This window comes from Poecilia latipinna, unplaced genomic scaffold (assembly GCF_001443285.1).
Source record: "Poecilia latipinna isolate Pla-1442-1.1 unplaced genomic scaffold, P_latipinna-1.0 Scaffold989, whole genome shotgun sequence".
NCBI classification, from domain to species: Eukaryota; Metazoa; Chordata; class Actinopteri; order Cyprinodontiformes; family Poeciliidae; genus Poecilia; species Poecilia latipinna.
The window spans coordinates 320,237-341,936 of NW_015113605.1; the positions used below are offsets into that span (position 1 = coordinate 320,237).

General features: G+C 39.2%; 1 protein-coding gene across 1 annotated transcript in view; it reads right to left on the reverse strand.

Moving 5' to 3' along the window:
• asap2b (ArfGAP with SH3 domain, ankyrin repeat and PH domain 2b) overlaps nucleotides 1-20,206 on the reverse strand; it is a 30,057-nt gene extending 9,851 nt beyond the window's left edge. The window contains exons 1-17 of the mRNA XM_015050395.1: nucleotides 19,785-20,206; nucleotides 11,568-11,640; nucleotides 9,293-9,438; nucleotides 9,131-9,205; nucleotides 8,135-8,184; nucleotides 7,920-8,049; nucleotides 6,563-6,648; nucleotides 5,946-6,021; nucleotides 5,774-5,860; nucleotides 4,877-4,980; nucleotides 4,308-4,377; nucleotides 2,992-3,079; nucleotides 2,864-2,912; nucleotides 2,623-2,789; nucleotides 1,833-1,966; nucleotides 546-634; nucleotides 288-477 (exon numbers count right to left, since the gene is read on the reverse strand). Of these exons, the coding sequence (XP_014905881.1) occupies nucleotides 288-477; nucleotides 546-634; nucleotides 1,833-1,966; nucleotides 2,623-2,789; nucleotides 2,864-2,912; nucleotides 2,992-3,079; nucleotides 4,308-4,377; nucleotides 4,877-4,980; nucleotides 5,774-5,860; nucleotides 5,946-6,021; nucleotides 6,563-6,648; nucleotides 7,920-8,049; nucleotides 8,135-8,184; nucleotides 9,131-9,205; nucleotides 9,293-9,438; nucleotides 11,568-11,640; nucleotides 19,785-19,913 (1,743 nt within the window). The 5' untranslated portion in view covers nucleotides 19,914-20,206. The remainder of the gene's footprint in view (nucleotides 1-287; nucleotides 478-545; nucleotides 635-1,832; nucleotides 1,967-2,622; nucleotides 2,790-2,863; nucleotides 2,913-2,991; nucleotides 3,080-4,307; nucleotides 4,378-4,876; nucleotides 4,981-5,773; nucleotides 5,861-5,945; nucleotides 6,022-6,562; nucleotides 6,649-7,919; nucleotides 8,050-8,134; nucleotides 8,185-9,130; nucleotides 9,206-9,292; nucleotides 9,439-11,567; nucleotides 11,641-19,784) is intronic.
• Between the last annotated feature and the right edge of the window lie 1,494 nt (nucleotides 20,207-21,700).

Consider the following 21,700-nt stretch of genomic DNA (forward strand, 5'->3'; position numbering starts at 1 on the left):
CATTAATGAGTGTGCATTAATGAGTGTGCATTAATGAGTGTGCATTAATGAGTGTGCATTAATGAGTGTGTTAATGAGTGTGCATTAATGAGTGTGCATTAATGAGTGTGCATTAATGAGTGTGTTAATGAGTGTGCATTAATGAGTGTGTTAATGAGTGTGTTAATGAGTGTGTTAATGAGTGTGCATTAATGAGTGTGCATTAATGAGTGTGTTAACGAGTGTGCATTAATGAGTGTGCATTAATGAGTGTGTTAACGAGTGTGTTAATGAGTGTGTGTGCCTACGTGTTCGTCGGGCTGCGGGAACGCCTCCATCAGGTCCACTCCCTCGGCGTAGACCTGGATGAGCGACAGGATGTCCCGTTTCCGGACGGCCTCGTACATCACCTTCAGCCTGGACTCGGCATCGGCGCTGAACTTCAGGGCGAAGCGTTTCTCCGTGTACTTCGCCGTGATGTAGTCTTTCCTCATTTGCCTGGAAAAACCCGCAGACGGCGTTAAGATCCTGCAGCTCCTCAACAGAGCTGCACCAGCAGAACCTACATGTCACTTTTTGGGTCCGGCTTGGTTACGTCCTCCATGTCTGCCTCCATGATGTCATTGAAGTTGGCATTTCCCACATTCTTTGCCAGCTAAAACACAAAGAGACGATCAGCTGCGACCAGATCCGTCTGGTCCAGGAAAAGCAGCATTTTGTTCTGAATCAGCTGATCTGTTGTTGAAAACAGGATTTTCAGATGCTGTCAGAGCATTTTGAGGCATGAAACTTCTTCTTTTCTCCAGTTTCCTTATTTTTTTAGAACAAAATGTACCCTATGTATCTACAGTGCTGTAAATATTTAATTCCTGACAAATTTCCCTCTTTTGTTTGACAAAAACAACCTGGACCATCTTCTCTTTTCTAGCTTTAACTTGAACATGCCACAGACTTTTCTATGGCACACAGTTATTTGGACAGCTGGCTTTAGCTTAACAAACATACCAAAGTCTGACTACTGTCTCTCTAATAGCAGAAAGAAATCATTCAAAGTGCAACTAACCCAGGAAATCAACTTTATTTATCGATAAACTGTGTAAATCAGTTATTTAGGTTCAATCTTCATGTTTCTGTGGAAATGTTTATATTTCCATGTAAATTTGTTTAGTTCTGCAATATTTTGTGAGTATTGAGGTACACGGTGTCCAGGCCAGGCTACAGGACTTTTTGTCTACTTGCAAGAATAAAGTCAAAATATTTGAAGAGCAAAATCGCAATTTTACCAGAAAAACCATCTGAAATTATGAGAAAAAAAATTGTTTTAGTAAGAAAAACACTTGGATAGAGTTTCCTTATTGACGTGATTCTTTCTTCTAAATAAATTTTTGCACAATTGTTCCAAAGTCCTACTGATAATAATTTGATGCTGTTAAAAATTAAGTATTTCCTCATTTTTTAAAACTGATTCCAAAGTACAACTTCACAAGACAATCAATATTCCTCATTTGATTTTGTTATTTTTTATTTTTAGTTCTCATAAAATGATAACTTTATCTCCTAATATTACAACTTTATTCTGGGAATAAAACTTTATTCTTGTATCGTTTTGACGGTACTCTTGTAACAGTAAGACTGTTTTCTCATAATAAAAAGAGAAAAATAAGTAAATAATCTAAATTCAAAGTCCAAATTAACAGAAGCTGCAAAAACACTTATCAAAACAAGATGGCCGCCCTGAACTGCAGAAACCAAAAAAACAGATTTTCCAAAAATTAAATCTTCAAAAATTTTATTTGATTTGATTTGATTTAGAAGCAGAAACATTTGGAGACGTTAAACTGAGTCGGACTCACCAGCAGCTCCGACGTCCCCAAAACGTCCAGCTCCAGACTCTGGATCCTGGAGTAATGGACGCCCATCTCCCGGTGGATCCCCGAACACTCGATGCAGATCAGGACGCCGAGGTTGGTGGAGAGCCACGTTGGGCCTGCAGTTAGGATGAAGAATTATGAAAACAGGATGGACCCAATCCAAGTTCACTTCATCTCAATGTTTCATTGCATTATTTACTTTACAGGCTTACTGTTTCACAGAAAACATCACTGAAAAGTTCATTTATTTCAGTAATTCAGTTTAAAAAGTGAAACTAATATGTCATATAGATCCATTCCACACAGAATTACATATTTAAAGTGTTAAGTTAATTGATAACTGGGGATAAAAATGACCACATCAGAACAATAGAAAAGTTGGTTGCAATGTTTTTACTTGAAGCCAAACACACCAAATTCCACAGCACATCTACATGTTAAGATTGTCATAGTCAAGCTAGCATAACTGAACTACTTCCCTGACCCTCGCTATTAGATTTTTAGTTTAAAGTTTTTCCAGACCTTTTTTCTGGTTGTCGTAGTTTTGACAATTAGCACTGCGTCTCTTTTTCTTTTATATATCACACATACGTTTAAGATTTAGCTCGTTGTGTCGACTTGTCAGCTAAAGCCAATGCTAGTCATTGTTGGCAGTTTTTTGCCCTCCAGCAGGGAACTGGGGGGCGGGATCTTACCCTGGTGAGGTCACGCTGCAACGTGTCTAAGGAAGAGTTTATTTGGCGGTAAATATGACCGAACGGTGCAGACTCACTTGGAGCGCCGCAGTCGCAGCAGCTGTCATTCCCGTTCATCCTCTTCACCTCCCCGACGATGGCCTTGGTCAGCTCCTGGACGATGTTGTTCTCTCCTTCGTTCTGGTCGCCTTTAAAAGCCATGTTCAGAGCTTCCTCCTTGCTGTTCTGCAGCACCGACACCCAGCTGAAACACACAGGTTACCGTCAGAACCAACAGCAACATGGCCGCCAACAACGCACTCCGGAGCGGGAACTTACACCTGACAGTCTGCCTCGTCTTCGGCCTGGAAGTGGTACGTTCTGTCGTCTGCAAGAGAGGAACAGATAGATGAAAACATGGGAATCGTGTCGGCCCGATGTGAGGACAGATTGGCTCTGCTGCGTACGTGAAAACAGGTCGAAGCTCTTCTTCTCGTCGGGATTCATCTTCACCTGGCAGGTGAGCAGGTTGAGTTTGGCTGGAGGTTTGTTGGGCTTTGAACACAGAGAGACGAGACAAACTGAATTTGATGGAGCATTTACCACATCTACTACACAACCCCAAAGTCATTTGAAACATTTGTAATTTACAGTTTAAAGGACCTTTGAAAATGAACCTGGAAACGTCCAGTAGAGCTTTACACTGAAACACGACAGTGAAACCTCAATGAACACAGGGAGTTGTTGCCATTGAACGCAGCACGTCTTTCAACGTTTTCTCCAACAGTCCAATAACTTTGTGAGGTGAAAAAATAAAGATTTGATGCACATGAAACCATAAATGTGTAATAGAAAATATTCCTTCCAGGTAGGGCTGGACGACATGCATGAAAGAATTACCACGACAGAAATGCTTCAAACATATCAATAATTGTTGATGTTAATGATTATTGATTAGTTTTTTTTTGTTTTAAATGTCTGAAATTTTGGTTGTTTTATCCACAGTTTTCTCTCCAGGCTGTTTTTTTATTTTGAAGCAGTTATGAGGATGGGAGGGGAAACGTAAAGCTGCGTCAGTTACTCAGCGGATTGTTGCTAAGCAACCGAAGTGTGAGTGAGGTGGTTGTTTCCACCAACCTTCCTTATCAGAGCAGCTAACGCTCCTCTGCCTACATCTCCCAGAATGCTGTGCGGTTCTGGAATGGAGGTCAGTGCATATTATACATGTTGAATATTCTGATATTTTATCTAATGATATTGATCATGTATCTATTGTGATATTATTGATTTATTGTCCAGTCCCACCCTGATATGAAAAACTTTTTGTCGACTTGTAGTTTTTGTGAAATACTAAAAAACAAAATACTGTTTTCCATTTCTGTTTTCTTTTTTCTGATCTTTACTAGAGAGGATAAAATACCTGGATAAACCCTTAATCTGCAGCGTAGCGACCCAGACTCAGTCCTCCCTCCATAAACGCCTCTAACCAGTGTTGGATTTAAGTCCAAACTTTTCCCACCCTGTTCTCTTTTATCCATTTCTTTATGCTTTTTCTTCTTCTCCTTTTTCTCCTCCTTTTCCGCTTGCTCTGTCCTGATTGGCCCCTTGACTCCTCATGTAAAAACTTTAAAATAAAAGGAGGAAGACGAAAAAGGAATAATAAATATAAACCCAAATAAAAGATCTTGATACTGAAAACCCAGGGGGAGCCTTCTGGTTGGACATGCAGGCAGGAGGGCGGGAGCTGTTCATGCAGGACAACCAATGAGACGAGAGCTCTTACCGTGCCGTGGGAAATCGTCAGGAAGCCTTTGTTGACGGAGCATTTTCTCTTCTGCCACACCTTTCTCAACCTGAGGAGGCAACAACAACCTTCAGACCAAACACCAAACAGTTTCAGCTGTTAGTTAGATGCTAAACGCAGATAAAAAGCAGATAAATCTCGCTGAAATCAGATTTTGGACGGAGAACAGTCCCGCAATGAAATCAAGAAGTCACTTCTCCAAAAGCAACATAAGACGAGTTCCAGGACAGAAACCTTCATTTTTGGAGATGAAATTGAAGTGTTGGATTGATAGATTTAAAAAAAAAAAAAAAAAAAACAGGGAGCTCCCTTTTACTTTTTTCAGTTTTAATTGTAAAAAGTTTTAAATAATTTTTTTACTATATGTTCAGAAAATTCTAAAAAAAAAAAAAAACCCCAAAAAACACTAAATATTCTGGTTGTAAGGTGGCAAAATCACTTCTGCCTAAAATAAAAATGTAAAATGTAAAAGATACGGCCCGGTTCTGCTAAGCTAGCTCCAGCCTCCATCTACTCCTGTGGGATTCTGGGACTTGGAGTTCACTCACCCCTCACTCTTCTTGTAAAGGAATCCAGAGTATTCGGTGCCGTGAGCTTTGTTTCCTTGAAGCTGATGGAGGTTGTAACCTATGCTCTGCTTCGCCTGAAGTTCCTGAGGGTCAAACAAACTTCATCAATAACCACGTAAAATATAAACAGTCTGTGAAAATTTATTCCGTTTTTGCTTTTTTGCCTCACTAAAATCATTCAGATCACCAAAAAAAGTTACATAAAAGTCAAAGATAAATTGAGCAAACACAAATTTTTGGGAATCCAACCAAAACGGATGTGTTAGCCTAGCTTTAGCCTAACGTTAGCCTAGCATTAGCCTAACGTTAGCCTAGCAGGATAAATAGCTCATGGTTTTTCACCGGAGACAGCGAAATCCACCAACCACTAAAATCTGACGCCACTCCATTTGTGTTTACATGTCGTGGTGAAGGACGTTGCGCTCTGTCTTCTTCAGAGGTTTTTGTGTCGTTCTGGGTGCAGCGCCACCACAGGTGAGGAGGGGAACAGTTTTTTAAATTTGTCTGAACCATTTGAATCAGTGAGAAAGAGAACCACAGCAGCTGGAAATATAACAAATGTGGAAAAATAATCTGTCTCTCGTTTGTTCTTGAACTTTTTTAGATCAGGTCATGATGTGTCGCTTTTAGAGATCTTTTAGCCTACTTCGTGCTGCCAGACAGGATCTGTTTAAGTTTTTTCTGGCTTCTACGGGTCAAACAGTAACCAGACAGAGGAAAATGAAATGATTACCATTTACTTCTTCCACTTCATCAGTGAAGTTGCATTTAGGGTTCTTATTGATCATTAATGATCTTAATGTGAGACAAAAAAAAGCAAAACCAGAAGAAATGTTAAACAGAAAATCGGAATAATGCGATAAAAACTGTTTGCACCTCCTTTTGCTCCATTTGCAGCGACGCCTTCAGGACGTCTCGGAGCTGACTCAGCTGCTTCCTCTCTCCATCCTGAGTCTGTTTGATCTGAAATAAACAACAGAAAACGTTTAACTAAAGTCACATTCTGTGTAAAACAAAAAGCTTCAGCATTCATCTGAAGCTTCCTCACCGCGGTCAGGTCTGTGCCCATCTTCTCCACGGCTGGTTTCAGATTCTCCACAGTTTTAAGTCCGTCCTGAAAAAAACTGCATCAAGAGCAAAATGTGCATATCGAGGTTATTAAAACTAAAACTAACAGAAACTGAAACGGAGAAAATATTTTTGTTAACTGCAATAATAAAAACGGTAACTAAGAGGTTGTCAGAAAGTTAAAGCACTCAATTTTCCTTCTGGCGACACTTACGCTTGTCCGCAAAATGGCCACAGCAAAAGTTGGGAGAAAACAGCAGAGTCAGCGCATTACTCAACAATAACTGGAGACACTTTTTTATTTTTCTGCTAACCAATTTATCCAAATATAATTACAATACAAAACCTTTGAATTCTGCCCCTAGTAATTAACTACCACTATAATAATAACTAAAGCTAAACAATATTATACTAATAACTAAAGAAATTTGCAAAAATACTTTAAAACTAAAACTAAACTGAACTGGGCAAACAAAACGTCACAACAACCTGGGAAACATGATTTATTCATGAAAAACGAGTTATTTTACTGATAAATTGGTTTGTGTGTTGATTTGAAGCTAAAAAGTTTTAAATAGTCATTTTTGAGGCTCTTACTTGCACTGAGCGTGGAAGTACTTGATGAGGTTCTGGAGGAAGTCGACACCTTTCTTCTGCTTGATCTCGTTCACCTTCAGCAGGTACTGCAGCGACAGGAGCAGATGAGGAAACTGAATAAAAACTATGCGGCTGCAGTTTACTGATATTCTGGAATAAAGTACTTTTAAAAAACCCGACTTCCTCCTTTCAGTGAACCGGGTTCAGATGTGAAAAGAGCCGACCTCTGAAGTGGTTACACAAACTGAGCTCAGAATGACGAATGACTCTTAGTTCAGGAAAACACTCCACCTGGTTCTGCTCTGTAGAAAACGCCAAACAGGGTCTAAAGACTCTGATAAGATAAAGTTAATATCCATAAAAGGCTCTAAGTGAACAAAAGGCACCTTTAAAATTACATTTCTCCATAAAATAGAAGATATTTCTGTTAGCTCATTTTATTGTTTCCTAAATTACCTATAGGGGGCACTGCTGAGTACAAACCAGACAAAACATTGAAAATGTTTTTTATTTTAGTTTGAAGAAGAGAAATCCTTCTCCTTCAGCTTAGTTTGAGCCGCTTCTTCAGCGAGGATGGTTTAGTTTTCTGTTAAAAGACCAGAGAAACGTTTTTCCTTGTGACCTAAAAACCGAGGCAAATGCAGAAGGAGGATGTGTAGCGTAACAAATCTGGTGAGCAGTGACCAAAGATACCTTATGTAAAGGGCAGCCAGTCTCTGAAACTAGAAAGTTCAGACAGGACCTGGCCTCCGGCTGAATTTTGGGTCTCAGATAAACGTTCAATAATCTCCTTTCTGGAAATAAAATGCTGCTTTTCGTCAGACAAACTGTCATCTTCAGTGTTTTTTAATAGATTTGACTGCAGAAATGGTGTCATAATAACACACTTCATGACTGGGTTCAACTTCTTTCTTTCTAAAGGTCCATCAAGGCCGGGATCCTTCAGGGTAGCGTATTCGGTCCCCTTACGTTATTTTATTACTACTTCACTATTCCTGTAGATAAAACCATAAGAAAAAACGAGCAAATTAAGGGTCTACCTTAAAATGGCCTTTTTCAGTTTTCTGTTATGTATGGGCAGAATGTTGTTCCATACTTCTTTAAAAACAAAGCAGCCAAATTTTAAAAAACACAGCAAGTCATTCGGAAAGTGTGAAAACCTAATAATAAAGATAATTTTACCGTAATAAAGTCTGACTCCTTTAAAGAATAAACAAGAAATTAGGGATGATTTGGACCAGTGAGTAGTTCCGTATGTCCAGCTGGTTCATCATGAGAACCACCCAGCAGTTGAGCGCTCATCAGAGGAGGATCAGGGCTTTATGTGAAGTTTCAGCTCATCGGCGAAGACTCTGACCTCGCACATCTGAAGCTGGAAAGTCCGTCTCTCTTTCTCCATATCCTCTGCAATTTCTCCTCCGCTGAACTCGGTTCGGATCATGCCATGCTGCTTGGCGTGTTCTCGCTTCTCCTTCTCAATCTTTGCTCTGCAACAGGTTATGGTAAGATGTTATTCAGAATAGTTAAATGGAACAAATCTGGACGATTTGACTGAAATATTTATATTCTTACAGTTTTGTTTCGTAATCCTTCCAGGATTTATCGAACGACTTCTTCAGGTCCTGAAAGAACGAACCGGAAACGTCATAAATTCTCAGCAGATGACGCTTAAAGCAGCAAACAGGATGAACTTTGACCATCGAGTCACTCTGGAAATATTTCCTTATCATGACATGAGTTCATGTTTAGTAAAGAAAGTCTCATCCACAGCCTACACTAAAGTGCTAAAGAGATGTTAGATTAATTAAATCAGAAAACACAGTTATAACGGAAGATTGAACTGGATTTAGAGAATTTAAAAACCAAAGATCGAGAACTTGTCATTTTAGACACAGTAAAACTAATTTGCAAAAAAATGTGAGGAAATAACACCTGAAACTCTGAGTTTCTTACCACTAATCAAAGATTAGGAATCTGGCCGGTGGATGCATCGCGCAGCAAACACATGAATGATGCAATCCCCAAAACACACAAACGCAAAAAAACAAATGTAAAAGAAATACAAAAAGCAGAAGTCCTCCAGACCACTAGGGGGAGTCTGGAGTAGGTAAAATTACCTACGTAAATATGCTGCGGTTCTGTAATGCTGTAAAATATTGCACATTCGAAAGAGACCAAGCAAAACACGTCTTTCTTTCTTCTGATCAACTCGTCTTTACTGATGATCTGGTTCCAAATGATTAGGTGATCGACTCCCCCTGCTGGTTTGGAGTGAGTTTGCAGCATTTTTTATTTGCTGTTTGTGCGATCTGCTACATTTCCTGTCATTTGTTTTCTGGGTCTGTGTGTTTTGGAGTTTGCATCATTCATGTATTAGCAGCGTTTGCACCTTTCCGCCAACGTAGAAAAGTCTTTCTGAAATAACTTTATGTAGATTGTTTGACACAAGAACTTTAAGTAACGGAATTAAAATAAGGAATCCTGCCAAGTGTCTATTTGTGGAAACATGAAGCAGTTCAGATTTAGTGAGCTGGTGTGAAAGTGTGAAACAGAAACTGAAACACAAACCCCTTTCACTCCTTTCAGGTCTCCTTTCAGCAGACTGTCCAGAGGAAATGTGATGATGTTGTTCATGTTCTGCAGCTGCACAAACAGAAAGACTTTAAAAACCTTTTCAAGTTCTAAAAGTAGCAACCAAATTTATCTCCTAGAGAAAACAAGGATCCTCACCAGGTTCTTCATGAGAGCCGCCAACTCTTTGGTGAACACGGCGAACTTCAGGAAGGCGGCACCGAGTTCGCCTTCCACGTCGTTCATGTAGTTTCCCGCGAACTTCTCCAGGGATTGGACGTACTGCTCCTCGTTCTCCACATGACCTGCGACACAGCAACGTCAGGAATACCAGATTACAGCAAAATAAAGACAAATTATAATCCAGACTAGAATAATCAATGTTCCAGTTCACATTAAACTCAAAAGCAGCTCTGAACAGCTGGTTTTTAGTCCGGATTTACAGGAGCTCAGTGTTTCGGCTGTTTTTCAGTTTTCTTGAAGTTTGTTCCAGATTTGTGGTGCATAGAAGATTAATGCTGCTTCTACTTGTTTGGTTCTGAGGATGCAGAGCAGAACCAGAACCTGAACCTGAGGGGTCTGGAAGGTTGATACAACAGCAGCAGATCTGTAATGTGATGCTAAACCGTTCAGTGATTTATAAACCAACTGAAATATTTTAAAGTTTATTCTCTGACGCTGCTGCAGTAAAGAACGTGACTAAAGATAAAAGCGTTGACGAGTTTCTCTAAATCTTGCTGGGATGTTAGTCTTCAGGTGATGAAAGGCTGACTTTGTAACTGTCTTTATGCGTTTCTGAATGTTCAGGTCAGAGTTCATCACTACACCCAGATTTCAGGCCTGACCTTTAGATCCAGCTGTAATAACTGAAGTAGCGCCTCCCTAACTCCACCTTTTAGACAAACATACCAACAAACATTTTACTTTCCATAAACATAAGCAAAGGACACATTCATATTTCACCGTCTAACGTCAGGCCAACCCTGATCAATAACATCAATAATACGATAATGCACCGTATCGCTTCTGGACAACAAAACTTCCCCGGCACACATTTAAAAGATAAAAAAAAGAAATCACAAAATATGTTGTCAAGTTTTCTAACAAACTCAAAAATCAACAAAACATGAAATATTTTATGACCTCAGATTCATCCAGTCTGCTGATCATTTTGAGATAAAACAAAGAAAAAATAAAAAGTCTGATCTCAGCAATAAAAACAGGCTCAGTTTAATCTATTAAACGTTAGTTTAGAAATGCAGAAAGGCAAGTTATTAAAACAGCAATGCTTTGTGTTGTCCCAGACTTCTTTTGTCTGGAATAACTACGCCCTCATTAGAAATAAAAGTGAATTATTTTGGTGCTTCAACAAACAAATTTGTACCATTCTTGAATTAAAATTTGGACTAAATCAGTGTTATGGCCGTAAATGGCCCCCGAGCCACGCTTTGGCCCCAAACGGAGCCAAACATCAGAGAAACCTAAAAATAAACTTTCTGTCTTCAGACATTCGAACAGATCATGAAGCTGCTGCCGGTTCTCCCACAGAAACATGTTGAGGCAGCGAGTTTGGTGCTGCGCTGGACTCCCCGCTGTGTGTGTGTGTGTGTGTGTGTGTGTGTGTGTGTGTGTGTGTGTGTGTGTGTGTGTGTGTGGGAGTTGGGATTCCTTCCTCCCTGCGTCGGTTTGGGTTAGTGCGTGCTGCAACAGGAAGCAGTATGAGAGGAATGCTGGGAGCTGAGACTCCACCTGCCTGAAGTCAGACCCACCCGCCCAGCGCACGGCTGCAGACGAACCAAACGCACCCCACGCTCAAACAGCAGCCAGAAAACTACGAGACTTTCAACTGACGCAAAGAAGAAATGCCAATCCTGAGGGGAAACAATTAAACCATCCATTAAACCATTTTATTATTATAATAATAAAAAACAAAACTGGATTTTCAAATATTCTGTCACAAAGAAATAATCTCAGTCTAAAGGGCAAATAAATAAATAAACGTAAATTAAATAATTTTATTAATAAATCATAATAGTAACAAAAACTAATAATAATAAAAATAAAAAAAGCTTTTGAGCATTTCTGGCACAAAGGAAAAAATATTTCTAAAGGTAAATAAATCAAAATAAATACAGAAATCATAATAATAATAAGTTTATTTATATGAAACATTTTATATTCATTATTAAAATTAACAAGAAAAACAGTCCCAAATGAAAATTTTTCTTTTCAAGACATTTTATCTTTCAGAAGACAGGACTTTTATTCTTCCCCAGAACAAAAACAAAGCAAACGCCTCCAAATGCAGGTAGTTAGCATCTTAATGGCTCAGATAAAACATGACCTTTGACCCTACATCCCAGAGGAGATGAAATAATGAAGTTCAACCATCTTCCATCCATCATAATGAGCTAAAGGAGGAAAGTTTACTCACTGAGGCCGGAGTGGTTGATGGCCTTCACCGACTTCTTGATCTTAGACAGGAAGGATCTGTCCAGGTCCAGAGCCTGGAGGAAACAACGGGGTCAAAGGTCAACGCTGGTCCTGAACTTTTACACAAACAAACAAGATTCTTAACAAGTACAACAAAACAACCGACTGCACTGAAGTCTCATCAGAAAAGAGCCGACTAAACTTCTCATGATCCGTTTCTGGACCAAAACGAGGCGCCGTTTATAAAGTTAGTTAAAACTTAACAACAATTTGGATTATTTAGCCTGAGACAAAAAAGCAGGTTCATTTTTCAGTCCTATGTTATTCATTCATTTATAAATATCACAGTTTACAAACTGAATGTTTAGCTCACAGCTAAATGTTCAGTTAGCTCTAAATATTTAGCTAATATGCAACTTCACTTACTGTTAGCTTGTTACCAAATATTTAGTCTGAAGCTAAATATTTAGCTTACAGACTAAATAATTAGAGTCTAAATATTTAGGCTGATCTAAATATTTCGCTTCAAGCTAAAGATTTGTTTACAGACTAAATATTTAACTTAGAAATTAAAATATGACTGAAAAATGAACCCCTATTTTTCTCTCTCAATTTGGCTAAATAAACAAAATTGCTGTTAATGTTTTACTGTGTAACTCCAAACACAACATCCCACTGAAACGGTTCTGCTACGTCATGGAGAAGTCAGAGATGGGAAAATATCAATGCAAGGTGGAGAAAAGGGATGAAAATGACCACGAGACGCAAAAGGGTGAAAATCCAGGAAAATAATAAAAAGCTAAAAAATAAAAAAAATTGACAACACTGAAAGATCAGCAGAAAATTTCAGCAAATTTACCACAAATGTCAAAGCAGCAAAGCTAAATCTGTAGTTCCTGCTGCTCGTTTTGATGGCGGCGGTTCTTAATTAATCGGTTATAAGCACAGTTTGTCTGTCAGCAGAGAAAAGCCGACTTGATGCTATAAAAGGAAAAGGGAAGTTCAAGATAAAACTGACAAGCTAAGACTACGACACGTCGACCACGAAGCTTCTTTCAGTTCACTCGTTTGTTTGCAGCTCCAGAGACGCGACGCTGCGTTCAGTCCATACCTGCAGCATGGAGGTTTTTATTAAACAGATTTCTTCTGATGACACAAACTTTTTCTCAACAGGAAGACGCTGAGCTGCTGCCAGTCAAAAATAGACGTTCCTTCACATGTTACTCAACAGGAAAGCTGCGCAACAGACCAAACCACTTTATTAGATACATCCGTACAAACACTTGTCACCACAAAGGGCAAACCAGACAAACGTGACAGCAGCTTAATGCATTTAGACCTTCAGCTGCATCAAAGATGACTTACTGGACATCACAACCGAGGAAAAGAGGATTTTAATATGCATCGTTGAGGTCAGAGGAGAATGGGGCGAAAGACTGGTACTAGATTGTAGGAAAGCAACAATAGCTCAAAAGTTCACCTGCAGGTATGCAAAATTCACATGCTGAATGCTTTGCTCCTCCATTTGTGTCTCTACTGCCTCTAAAAAACTCCACCCACCTGGTTTTTGGCAATAAATTTATATTTTTGGTGTCTGGAAAATGACCTATTTCAAAAACCTCAAAGCCTGTTACCTAGCAACCACAGCCGAGCTTCAGCGTGTTACCTAGCAACCACAGCCGAGCTTCAGCGTGTTTGGTCAGCCTGTTTTACCGCTGCACAATGGCTGCTTTGTTACTGACTTACTATCCAGAAACCACTTGCTGCTTTCTTGTTGGTTCTGCAGGAGGCTCCACTTCTGCTTTTCAAAGATATATGGTTGCATAGCTGTGCATCTGGTTGCAGCTACGTTCACAAGCGAGTGTAAATGTTGAGTTTGGGGAGGGATGGCCGGCAGCTGCTAGCTCGGATTTAAAGCTGCAGTATGTAACAAATTAACAAAATCAAACAGAAGGTGAAGTTTTTTTTCAAAATAAACAGAAACAAGCCTGATCTTCATTCAGTGAAGTTACTCAGAAATTTTACTCAACAGTAACAATACATTACAATAAAATTACTCAAGTGAAAGTTTGAAAAGTGCATTTTTTCCAAAAAGTTACACAAGTAAATGTAACCACTACCCAACTCTGACTGGAATGCTTTCAAGTTTTTACACAAATTTCTGACCCTCCATGTTCAAAGTCTCTCTATTTTGAACTCCACCTGGTTGTTTTCACAAAGTATTTCATGGCTAATGGCATTAAGCTGCTGCCAAGCGACAAAATTACTATTTGAAGAAGAAGTAGAAGAATGAAGTAGAAATGTGTTCTGCTGGTTTTACTGCATTAGTCACATGACTTGGCCCAGCTGCACACCTTTAATCTGGAGTTTGGTCTGGTTTCCAGCTGCAGCCGTGAGTCACAGCTCAGTGACTCACGGCCTGAAACATGCAGAAAGTCCAGAAGCTCAGTCGCTCTGCGGCTGAAGACAGCGAACAGGGTCTGCTTCGTCTCCATCTGGAAAACTGAAGGTTTCAAACCCAGAAATCTGATGGGAATAGAAAACCGGCTTGACCAGGAAACGCTCCAGTTTTTACAATAAAACCCAACAGATTAAGGAGTTCGGCTCTAGTATTTAGTTTCTGTATATTCCTCCACATTGATTTGTTTAAGATCAATAAATCAAAAGGTATTTTATTTTAAAAGCAAAAGATAGAAGGGAAACCCACAGAAACTTATCACAGTAATGTGTTATCAACCTAAAGCTGGATGGAATGGCTACAAAATGTATCAAGCTAAAGTGGTTTCATGTCAATTCATATTGATAATTATTGATTAGTTTTTTGTTTTAAATATCTGAAATATTGAAAAACTGGTGGAGTGACCTTTCCTGTTTTATCCAGTTTCTTCTCAAGGAATGGTGGCAAAACCTGAAACTGCTGCTGCGCAAGTTACTCAGCAGGATGTTGCTAAGTAACCGAAGAATCTGTGAGTTGCTAGGTAACCAAAGAATCTGTGAGTTGCTAGGTAACCAAAGAATCTGTGAGTTGCTAGGTAACCAAATAATCTGTGAGTTGCTAGGTAACCGAAGAACATGTGAGTTGCTAGGTAACCAAAGAATCTGTGAGTTGCTAGGTAACCGAAGAATGAGTGAGAGAGTTAGATGGTGCTACCAGTCTAGCTTAGCTAGCTGTGAGAGGTTGAGTGTCTGAAGTCCTTCCTTTGCCTACATTTCCCAGAATGCTGTGCGGTTCTGGATTGGAGTTCATTGAACTTATTGAATATTCTCTCGGATGCATTATCTATAGATATTGATCATGTGTCTATCGCAATATATATTATCTTTAATCTATTGCCAAGCTAAACTAAGACTTACAAACATTTTTAATCAAGACATTAAAACTGACTTGACTAAGCTAACACAAATAAAAGATGCTAAAGCGAATTCTTCATACACCAGTAACAGACTAGGAGGACCTAATGGCAGGACAATCAGATGCTCATTTAGCATTTAAAAAGAGAAAACATCTTGTTCTATTGACAGAGATCTAAAGCGATAGCTTTCAGTCTCATCTGTTGTATCCTGATGAACAGGAAGTGATGGATAGAACGCGGATTATTGTGTTTTTATTTCCTAATCCTCTCATTTGTTTTCCAATCCAGATTATTTCCCAGTCTGTTGGAGCCAAACGGTGACATAAGCACAACCACAAATACTACTGAGGAAAATCCATGTGTCTGCTGTCGTCTGAAAATGAATGAGTCGTCGATGAGTTGGAGTTACTCAGATCACTTCAAGCAGACAAGTTGTTACAGGACTGAAGCTGAAGCTGCAGAGAAGAAACAAATGGAGAGACTGGATGGAAATAATGGAAGAAAGACAATTAAAACGTGGAGAGGTTCAGCAGAGAGATGTATAATCTGCAGTAAGAGGGAGGATCAAAGTGAGGCTCATCATGTTGGGACTTGATCTGACTTCAGTGAAGATATCCCAACATGCAACAGGAGAAAACAATGCCTGGTCCTGTGGCTTTTACTCACTCATATTTGCTTTTTCACTGGTGTAAACATTTGAAATATTTGATGAATCAAATTTAAAGTTACTGAACATCTGAGAACAGCAGGTGTGTCTGTCTGAATAAAAGCTCATCTGACCAACTTCATACTGTTTGTTTTGGTGAAAGTGAAGTCCTTCGGTTCCTAAACTCTTCATGAAGGTGAAACTGTATCAAATCTGGAATGCTTTTTGAAACAGTCACAGGCAAGAATACATAAATCACCAAACTGGGAACAGGTCCAGGCAGTCCTACAGTGCCTGGAGATGTGGATTTCTTCATAATTAATAATTGAGGAGTTTCTGCGATGGGAATATTGCAAACATTGATACTGTGAGCAGAACTTTGATTTGAACTGTTGCGTAGCTTTGCAAACACTACAACACACCCAGAGCAGATGAGTAAACAGAAAAGAAACCAAAATGACTCCATTGTCAGCCTGTCTGGTTACTTCTGCAGGTAGGTCAGTATTTTGATGAATCATTCTTTTAAATATGTGTAAAAAAGCTAAAATCTAAATGTTATCTTATTTCCTAAAGATTTTATGAAACATTTAATGTGCAACAGATTCAGATCCTACAGCATTACATCTGTTATTATACCACATGCAGATGATGCACTGCTTTATTTTCCTTTGTCTCTCCACATAACCACAGGCCTCTCCTCTTATTTTACAAACAGCAGGTTTCCTAAAACAGATTTTAAAATGTAGTTTTTGATTTTTAAGGTAATTGGACCTAAATCTTGGTTTCACTTCAGTTTGGACCGTCCAACTGGGCCTGTGTGATATTAAAGATAAATTTTATGATGATAAAATAACTTGACATGTCTGCCTACTTTATTCTTTCCTCCATTTCTCATTTGTGTTTCCATCACTCTGCGACCTTTAGCACTTTGGGAAACACCATTAGTGTCCGGTGTGAACAGCTGATGAGACTGTAGATTACTACACCAGCATGAAAAATACAAGTTATTAACATTTTAAGTATTAGCCAACATGCTAGCAGCATGAAAACTGACAACATTTACTGCATCTTCTCCATGAAGGTCGAAGGTCATTTTATCTGTTTATTTTGACCATACATTTCCTCTTTATTTGTTTAAAATTTGCATTTTAATGTTTCTTTCTTTCCATACAATGGGTTTCTCTTCATTGACCTCATGGTATTTCCATCACTGTTGAAGCTCTTTTTAGACCAGTTTCCTTTAAGACAAATGAGGAAACTCTGAATAATCATTTTAAGACATTTTACTCGGCTGACTAACTGACTCTGAGAAATAAAACACAACCAGCAGCAGGTGACTAGTTTTCACCCAAATCTGGATCCAAAGAGACCAGAACTGCATGCAAGAAACAACATAACCTCAAAGAAAATGCTGCTAGTAAACTGAAAGAAGATACAGATCATATAGAGTAAAAAGATACAAAACAAAATCAAGATGAATACTACAAAACATAAAACACCTTGAGTAAACTGACCCTGTTCTAAGAAGTAAAATGAGTCATGGTTGAGCTGTTTTTGTCTCTCTGAATAAAGAAGGTGACAAAAGGAGGAGAAAGTGTCTAAGCAGAAGTAGACAGCATTAAAAGGGTTGCTCAGAGTCGACACATTGCCTAAAAAGGCTACAACAAAGATACACACAAACAGTCTAAAAATGATTCAGGGAAATGGACTGCAAAGCTGTAACAGACAAACAAAAGACCTACTAAAGGCTTAAAGTCCAAAAGCAAGACAGACAAAATTAGCTTTAGAAATTCTCCCAAAGGAAGTCAAAAACAAGCAAAGTGACCGTCCCAGTGCACATCATGCTGCGAATTAAACTGTACTGTTTAATTCAGACGTGCAGAAGCAGAAAAACACCTAAAAGCTGCAGGAAAGCAGCGCTGTAGACGAGCCACGTGGCTGCAGGTTAGGAGAGCAACAAAGATCTCAAAATATTACAACAAAACAATATTTCTCGTTGGGATCTCTGATGTTTGGCCAGTTGTGGTCAACATGAGGCCTGATGATGCCACAACTACCCTTAAATAATTGGTTTGCAGCATTTCGGGTTTCCGGTAGGAACGATGAACAGACGATAAATGTTGCATAGCTGAACAGTAAGTGTTCAACTATGCAACGTTTATCGTCTGTTTATTTGCAGGTTTCCTGAATGTCATATTAAAATCCCATCCCATCCCAATATTGTGTCTCGTCTTGAGGGTGTTTTCCCTTCTGATAGTCCAATAAACTCAGTTAAACTTGCGATCAAAGTTTCAACATTTGTTGCATTTTTACTGTCAAACCAGCCAAACCCTTTGCGCAACCTGTTCCCCTCCTCGCCTGTGGGGGCGCTGCACCAAGAACCACTGAAGGAAACAACAGAAAAACCTCTAAAGAAGATGCCACTTCCTTTTAAATAAAAATAAAATAAAAATTGAGTTTTAAGATTTCTCTTTTGTCCTTGGTAAAAGACGGCGCAGCATTTCTCCTGTTAGCGCTCGGCTAGTGGGTTTGCTTTGGCTGCATTTACCCAAAATGCCCTGCTCTGTACTCCAGGCCGCTAGGCATTCACATATGCATTCAAACTGGACCAGAGTTCACTTCAACCGAACAAAGACTGAGGTTTGTAGATGGACCAGGGTTCACTTTTTGTTCGATTACGCATTCAGACCTCCCCAACCGAACCGGACTTTCTGAACGAACCAGAGTCTGATTAAAGCGGACCCGTCTGTCTACATGAAACAGGTTAAAAGATCTCAAAAATAGAACATGATGGTCTGACCAAGAGAAAAACAAGTGAGAAACAAAGTCACCTGCATCTGTCAGACTAGAAAGAGTCACAAAGTCGTTTATAAGATTTATGGACTCCAGAGGAACGAATGGTGTAAAACATTCACCACATTTCAGGACAACAACGTCAACGTAAATCAGAAGAAAGTAATTCTTCAGTTTGTTTTCAGCTCTGATGTAAAGGAGCCAAAAGTTTCTGCACATCTCAGGTTTTCAGGGAGTTTGTTCCAGATCTGACGAGCATAGAAACTAAAAACTGCGTCATCTTGTTTAGTTCTGGTTCTGAAAACAGAGCAAACAAATCTCTAGAGACCTGAGCACCAAGCAGCTTTATGCACCAACAGCAGATTATTAACATCTTATTATTAATCTGCCTCATTTAATCAGAATAATCTGGAATCAGAACCAAAACAAATGGAAACAATGTTTTCAGATAATCCAAGTGCAGAGCTGAGTAGTAACTACCTACATTTACTCAATTCAATTTTCTTTTAAATTACTGTTAAGCTTTACTTTTTACTTTTATTTGAGGGATGTTATTATGAAGTATCTAAACTCTCATTTGAGTAAATTTTCTAGATTTTCTATCCACTGAATGAAAAACAGACATGTTTTAATCAAAATTCACCAGACACATCTGCAGGTTTTGTTAAAGTTTCCTAAGTTTTATATTGAAAAAACTGATTTGGAAAAAAATATTTTTGCATGATTTTTTTTTTTGCTGCTTATATGAATTATTGTCATTTTTGTCTTTAAAATACCGACATTTTCACTTAACTTTATATTTTCTTCCATCTGGTGATGCAATTTTTAATTATTAAATTTATAAATATTATATTTTTACTCTTGAGTAAATACTTGGATGGTTAATTTTTACTTTTCCTTTGCGTAGTGCTGCTCTGCCACCTCTAAATGACAGTGTCTGTGTGCAAAATGGTAAAAAGAGAAAACATCCCAACAGGACTTGTGGCGCATCCAGGAAACCCCAGTTTTCAATCAGCATCCTCTGACCTTCGCCTCCTCTTCCTCACCAAAACCAGCCTCATCATCACCGAGTTGCAAAACTTCACAAACAAGCTGTTACAAAATGCTGCGAATCAACTGCAGCTTCAGCAGGAGGAAGTGCTGCTTTCTGTTCCCCTTTTCAAACACGAAAAACACGAATCTGCTGCGTGGAAACGCGAAGAGGAGAGGGTCACCAAATCTTTCAAACTGTTCCAACTGCAGCCAAACAACTTCTCAGGTTCCAGTCAGCTGTTTCAGAGCAGGAAGTGGACCGACACTAACACGACTAAAACCTTCCAGCTCTGACTGGGTTTCGTTAGTAATGTGGACCTGATGGAGCTGAGCAGCTGGTGTGTGTGTGTGTGTGTGTGTGTGTGTGTGTGTGTGTGTGTGTGCGCGCGCCCACCTCCTCCAGAGCTCCCACCGTGTTCCTGCAGTGGGACATCCGGGTGGTGAAGCTGGACGTGGTCGGAGCTTTGTAGTCCTCATTGGTCTCCGCAACAAAGTCCGTGACGCTGATCTGATCCACCGGCATCTTGAGGAGTGATAGTCCTCAGCAGAACTAAGCCGAACCGAGCCGCAGGTCCTGCAGGTGGAGCCGCTTCACCTGGCCGGATGAGTTAGAGTCCGCCGGGCTGTCAGAAAACCCTCAAACCTCGGCCAGCTTCTACTAACGTCATGTCAGTCCATGTTCAAGGCTTGGTCGCATTCCTGTGTCGGTCCAGCAGCTGCCTCACCTGGGGAAGCACAGAGCAGGGCGGAGACACGGACAGAGCTCTCACTCTGCTGCAATTTCCTGGAACCAAAGTCTCTCGCTGGCCACGCCCCCTGGGTGGTTCTCTGGCTGAACTACGGGTTTTCTCCTTTTCATTTGAGTTAATGGCTTTGAATTAACGCACTGAGGTGGCAGAGCACCCAAGATTTTACTCAAGAGTAGCAGTACTTCAACATACTCAAGTAAAATGTAGCCGTCCAAGAAAGTACTGAGGCAAGAGTAAAAAGTATTTGGTAAAAAGTACTGAGTAACTGATCAAATTTAATATTTAAAAATTACACAAGCAGACTGACTAAAATATAACAATAAGTGGAAATTTTGGTATTTTAAGGACAAAAATTACAATAAGTCATAGAAGTAATAAAAATAACAAAATCAGACAAAATATTTTTCCCCAAATCAGTTTCTTTCAATAAAAAGCTTAATAAACTTTAACAAAAACTGTGTGGATTTTGTGAATTTTTTGTGAATTTTTGTTTGTTTTTCATTCAGTTGGTAGTGAACCCAGAAAATTTACTCAAGTAAAAGTAAATATACTTTGTAATAAAATTATTCAGGTAAAAGCAAAAGTAATGTAATAAAAATACTCCTAAAAGTATTTTTTTCCCCTAAAAAACGTTAACTCAATTAAATGCAATTGAATAAATATAATTATACCTAACTCTGATCATGCACTCCTCCTAGTGGTGTGTGCATATATTGCTCCTGGAATCATGTGTCCGGTTTTTTGCTGTTATTGTTGCACAATTCAATACGGAAATGTGAAGTGCACAAACAGCCTGAATAACCTGTCTATAATTAGAAAAATTTTTTAATTTTTATACAGTTTCCATTGATACAAAAATTAAGATTTGTGCTCGCTGCTAAGATTGCTTATACCTTGTGTTTGCTCTGTGCTGCGGCAATCTGGACAAAAACTCTATTAGGAAGCTAAGCACCAACAGCAAAGACAGACAATATTATCTGGTTTGGAGGTTTACACAGACCAACAACATTTAACAAAAACTAAAGAGGTAATGAAAGCTGCTATTTCCAGAGTGCTGTATAAATGGAAAATTGAGTGGAAGGAAAAACTGATGAGTCCAAAACAATCTACAACAGCCATGTACAAACTTATGTCCTCCATGCAAGCCAATGCTACACAGTAGATGTAGAGCAGGGGTGCCCAAACCTTTTGAGAGCAAGATCTACTTTTTCTCTCACCAGCCGCCTGAGATCTACCTCATGACACAAAGACATAAAAATTGTAAATTAAACTCTACTGACTTATTTTATATGCGAATATGCATCAGTTATAGTAGAAATAATAAAGTGACAGAAAACCTGATGCAGTTTCTTCCTCAGTGAGATTCTAACACTGGGATCAGGTTACTGGTTTCTCAGTCAGAAGCTGGTTGCAAACCTGAGGCCAGCAGGTGTCAGTCAGTCATGGTAGATTTGACATTTGGGTTGATGACCTCAGTATGAGAAACTACAGACTGATAGGAGGAACCAAAGAGCCCAGTAAATGTAAAGGCAAATCTTCTGAAGTCGGGATATAAATAATT